Below are 5582 nucleotides of genomic sequence, written 5' to 3'. Positions count from 1 at the left end.
TCGCCCCATCCTGTAGCGACTTACGATCATTTCACACTGCAGCCATTCTCAACGAATCAATGGATCCAGATTGCTTCGGCCCACATCATTTTCAGAGCTTCAGAGTGTGATTTCTACGTACTGGCCTAACGAATTCTGATACACTGTCGACTATGAATAGGACTTAGACATTATTTTATCAATGAAATCGATCAAATCCCTAACATATGACCAAGACATGACTATTATCTGGGCCTGTCTCGTATTGATACTCTGGGTTACCACAGATAAGTCACGTCATTCGTTGGGAAACCGAATCGGATAGATAACAGCACCCATCTGCACGAGCTGGAATAGGTTATCGTCTGAACCAAAGACCACTCCGTCGATTGGGACAATCTGACAGAACCAGACCGGATACGGATGTGTACTTCAGTGAATGTTCACCTCCGAGTGAACTGTTTCCACATCTCTGTGGCTAGTTGAACAACAAGGTTGGTGTAGTACGTTCGATACAACAACGCATGAGCGATTTGGATGATCGAAACGTCGATATAGAGTCAATAATCATCATCGACAGCATGAAATCAGTGTTCAACACCGATGCTTCACTGCCGTATTATAGAGTCAAACTTACTGTGAAAGTACTTCTTCCCACGGAAAGATCACCGTATCTGGTAATCTATTGTCTCATCTGGTCATTCAGTCTAACTGAACGATTGGAGGTTAATTCACACTTGAAGGCTAATAGTACTTCCTTCATAAACTACTCACAAGGTTGCTGAAAACTCCTCGACAGCCGATGACCGGTTTCGCACTTATTGGGGCTCATCAGGTAGGCACAGTCCCCGAGTCTCCGTCAACCTTATGATCTACTTGAACCCAAATTGCACTGTTTTCGAGAAATACACTCATTTGCAAATCAATTCGGTTTTCACAAGAGACTCAACTAAATCTGTAGAATATCATAAACGAGAGATTCAGTTGACTGTCTCGTGAAAACCAAATTGATTTGCAAATGAGTGCATTTCTCGAGTACTTCTTTCAGTTTGAGCCAGCTACAAGCGTCCAGTTTGAAGACACAAGGTTTTTCTCAACGGGGCACCACACAAGGTCCACACTGAAAATACTTTCCCAAAATGACTTTAGCACCACGATAACAAGCAACGGCATTTGGTCTACCACAAGCTGAAAACTATTCAATATACTCCTAACCGTTCGAGCTTTTGTCGCCAGGCCTACCATGTGGCTGACAAGACGGAAAAAGAAACGGGAGTTCAGCTGGTAACATAAAATTCGATGCGAAATATACACAGCAAGATAGAAGGAGCTGGAGAGACACAGGCAATAATATCCAGTCGGGAATCGATTGAAGAATTGCCACAGGAACGAAATGATATAAAAACGACAAGGTGGCATAAATCAAGTAAACCAACCTAAGAGAAGGTAAGAATGAATGAAGAGAGGTAGATGGGTATGGAACGAATACACCAACTGCTGCTTACGGATGTTAGAAGAACGGATTTTGGGCGATAAAACGAAGACAGGGATAGAACAAATGATATAGGTGGATGTGGACGATATCACTGTACAAAGGTGCGGGAGAGTAACAAAAAAAATCCTCTCAATGGTTCATACATGCCGTTGGTTGGCGTTCCTGTTCTGAAGCGTCGGTTGAGCGGAATTCTGACGTGAAGGATTAGGAGATTCCCAGGGGATCGATCGACTCTCACACAAACAGCAAAAGACGGAAAGGAAACAGTGGAGTATAAAAAGGAGGAGGAAGACGAAATCGGGTCGTGTATTCACAAAAGACATGGGGATAGGTGAGGCGAGTAGGGTTCGGATCGACGATACATCTTGAGACAAAGAAGAGACCGGAGAGTGAAAAGGACGAACCTGACATGAGTGTAGAAATCGCTTAGGCTGTGACTCTGTGAAAGACCGCAGTGAATTGGAACTGATGAACGAGGTATGAGATCCGGTGTGCAGGTTTGTTCTGTACATTTGTTCAAGCTGAGAGCAGAGATGAGAAACAACGATGGAAACAATTAAAAATGGCTTCGTTTTTGAAAATTCTCAGGGCAATATCACTGTCTGGTGGTTAGCTGAAATGAAAATTCAAGATGACGTCACTTAGCGGCTGTGAAGGAAAAAAACAAGAAGTACGATATGATGGGGGGGGGGGGGGGACAAGGGGTTACGCGAATTTACTGACCGGAAAGTGTGTGGTTCGAACGCGACCTCCGCCTCTCAACTCCCCCTGTCTAGGCTTGGGCGACCTGACAGCCTTCGTGCGACCTTCGGGTGGCATGGCAGTTAGGCTACAGCTGAACGATATGATGGTCACGGCGCTTGGCAGTAAAGTGATGCGTCCCGGAAGCGAACGACAGCCTTGGATTTGAGAAGACACTCGAGAAAGTAAAGTAAAAAGTGAATGCCCAAAAGTAAGATTAATCCAACGGTGGTCATACTACTGATCATCTGCACATCCTCGATGGACGAAAATGATTCGAAGAACGTACAGACTAGACCATCAGCTGCCAGCTAGAAAAGCAGTGTAGTTCTGATGTCCCGATCTGTTGCCAACCAGGCCCGCTTTTTCTATTGGAAACGAAACCTCTTTCCAATACACACCGCCCACCTCTCAAAGATTTACGAAATCAGTCGCCAATGGAGCCGGTTGCACTCATGATCATCATCATCATCGACAGCATGACATCAGTGTTCAACACTGATGCTTCACTGCCGTACAACCATGACTTATTTGAAAGCCTTATTGTAAAGAAAAGAGTAAAGGTGGACGGAGGAGGGACTTAGTGCTAGCTTGACACATTCATTCCGAGGTGCCTACACCTCCAGACATTCACTCAGGCGATCTGGATAGAAACTGACAGCAAGAACGCCACTGACATCGGTTGGCAGCCATATCTTTTAGTGTCTCCAACCAGGCACAGTGAGGATCACGCGGTCCCCATCCCAAAAGGCGAGTAGCACCGACAGCACCCAAGCGTTTCGTGATCTCCTTCCTACTCCCTTAGACTTGGCTGCCAACCGATGTCAGTGGCGCACTATTATGGTAGGAATACAGGTACGTGAACGGCCAACCGATGCGGTTCGCTGAAGGCAAATCGTACCATCTAGAAGGAAGTAACGGAGAAATGCTGGACAGGAATAGAAGCTGGGTCCGGAGTACTAAAGTCAGCGTGCACTGTGACACTGCATACTGCAGCTGAACGCATGGAGCACGTTGGGAGCAGTCGAACGAACACCGCAATCTTCCAGTGAGCAGCAGGACCAGAGGAGACAAACCCAACGCGCATTCGAAATACGGGATCCAACGGGTGAAAATTGCGAGCGAGTCAATATTGACTGACACATGGGTGGGAGTTCCGTCCCCAGTTAAACCCCGACTTGTCGTCCGAAAGTTGGACTAGTGCCTATAAACGGCTGATCTGGCACTCAGTTTTCGCGCTACATTATGACCTCTAAAATCACGATGGTTAACAGGCTTGCAAATTCTATGATTAACGGAACAAAACTCGGATAATATGTCCCACCTGGTGAGTGGACGCGCGCATATTATTGAATCACAGTCCGATACAGACAATGTCTTAGATAATCATGAAAGCAAAAAGAGCTAAATGAAGAGCAACACTCAAAAGTTGCTTTTTCCCTTCTGTTGCTGTCTGCAGGTTATCGTTTGTTCACATTTTAGCTGGGAGTAGCACACGGGGAAAGGTGGCATTCGCCATTTGGCCATACAGCCCATGCACTTCAGTCATAAGCAGTCAGTATTTCTCGACTGCCAACCAGGGAGTCGGGACGAACCCATCGTAGATAAGCTTGAGTCGAATTCTTCATCCTCTTTCGTCACATCATAGACTAACCATTCCATCTTTTTCCCAACTTCTGCTGACAAGCATGAAGAGTGAGCGGTGGTCAGTCAATGGTCAGGATCACACCAAACTCCACCAAACCAGGCCATATGCACCAGGAATTTTCCGGCGAACCTTTTCATTACTTCCACGATGCTCACACCAGGTGCGATAAGTAATGTGTGAACACAGACTTTCAAAACTGCCAGTTTGTGCCTGCCCATGAGACAAAGAGGCCATGTCCCACCAACACACAGCAATACTGCATGCACGTTTACACCGTACAAGCATCCTTTCAATGAAATCCGCAGGTCACGCCGACCCACAGGTTTTCATGCTGGCGAATGCGAACTCGGCCTTGGGCGCACGCAGTAGCACTCCACACCGATGATTGTACCAAGATGACAACTTCCGATGTAAACAAATCTACTGCCTGCAGTTCGAACAGAATGACAGTACATGCAGATGTCGTTCAAGCTTGGAACATCACGCATGCGGAATCGTACAAACTCGACCGCAAGAAAACTTGTCACATTTTGAACTGATCCAGTGCTAGCACCCAGCATGACAATGCCATCTGCAAGTCTAGATTTGTGATCCATATCCCTGGAAGATCAACTTCACGATGAAAAGCGTCCAGATGGATGTCATCAACATCAAAAAGAAATCCGAAAGCAGGAGAAACGCAACCATCATTTAATGAAACTTTGGGACAGTTATTCCAGCTGCCAAGCGGATGCACTGCTATCGTCCTCAGTGCGTAGGTTTCGGGAAACATTCACCGGTGGTGGCGGACGATGAGTCATTTCGTATTCGGCCCGAGTTCCGACCGCTTTTCGGGGTATTTGGGACACCACTGAAACATCTCGACAACCTGCCTACCTTGTGTAAGTCGATGGTGATTGATACAGGGGAAGTATCCAGCAATACGAACCATATTGTCATGTTTGAGTACCAAAATACGGGTTTCACATAACAGTATGAGGGTGCTTATGGGACATCAGAGTGTGGTTCATGTCGTTCGATGCGTAGTTGGGTGTGGTCGGGGCTGTGGATTCTTTTACTCCTTTCTTATTGTGTACAACATGATTCCTCGTTTCATTTTGTCCGTTTAGCGAATAAACCACCTTTCTTGTCTTCTTGTATACCTGTATTGGAATTGTCAGTTTCTTGGATGAACTGACCAAAGTCATCCCGTCCTTTGGTATGCATTTTGCACCCACAAAGTGTAAGGTCAGGCTTGTGGACGTGCAGTCACTGAACACGCCACTTACAATCCAGGGAGATGACTGGAAGTTGTGGAGCGTCTTACGTATCTTGGAAGTTGTATTGGTTCTGACTGTAGTGTGACAGCTGAGGTGAATGCACGAATCTGCATGGCTCGGACCGCGTTTACTAACTTGAGACACCAATGTTTCATCACTGAATCTCAAGGGACGTGTGTATCAAGCTACAGTACGGGCTGTTTTGTTGTATGGCTGTGAGACTTGGCCTATTCGAGCAGCGGACCTGAGACGTCTTCAGGTGTTCGACAATCGTTGTCTCAGAACCATAACTCGTGTGCGTTGGTGTCGGCGAATCCGTAACGAGGCAGTTAGGACGCGTGTTTTCGGTTGTGTAACGGGTACTTCCATTGAAGAATGTGTCCAGCACCAGAAGCTGCGTTGGTTGGGACATGTTTTACGCATGCCGAACCATCGTTTGCCGAAGACAGTACTGTTTTCC

The 5582-nt window shown here is 46.4% G+C and overlaps 1 protein-coding gene across 1 annotated transcript in view; it reads right to left on the bottom strand.

Moving 5' to 3' along the window:
- Positions 1-1261: 1261 nt before the first annotated feature.
- T265_05234 (hypothetical protein) overlaps positions 1262-5582 on the bottom strand; it is a gene marked incomplete at both ends in the record, with an annotated part of 36598 nt that continues 32277 nt past the window's right edge. The window contains one exon of the mRNA XM_009170189.1: positions 1262-1995. Coding sequence (XP_009168453.1) covers positions 1991-1995 — 5 coding nt within the window. The remainder of the gene's footprint in view (positions 1996-5582) is intronic.

This window comes from Opisthorchis viverrini (genome assembly GCF_000715545.1).
Source record: "Opisthorchis viverrini unplaced genomic scaffold opera_v5_95, whole genome shotgun sequence".
Classification (NCBI taxonomy): domain Eukaryota; kingdom Metazoa; phylum Platyhelminthes; class Trematoda; order Opisthorchiida; family Opisthorchiidae; genus Opisthorchis; species Opisthorchis viverrini.
The sequence above is the reverse complement of the archived record's forward strand: the minus strand, read 5'-3'. Positions and strand labels throughout refer to the sequence as shown.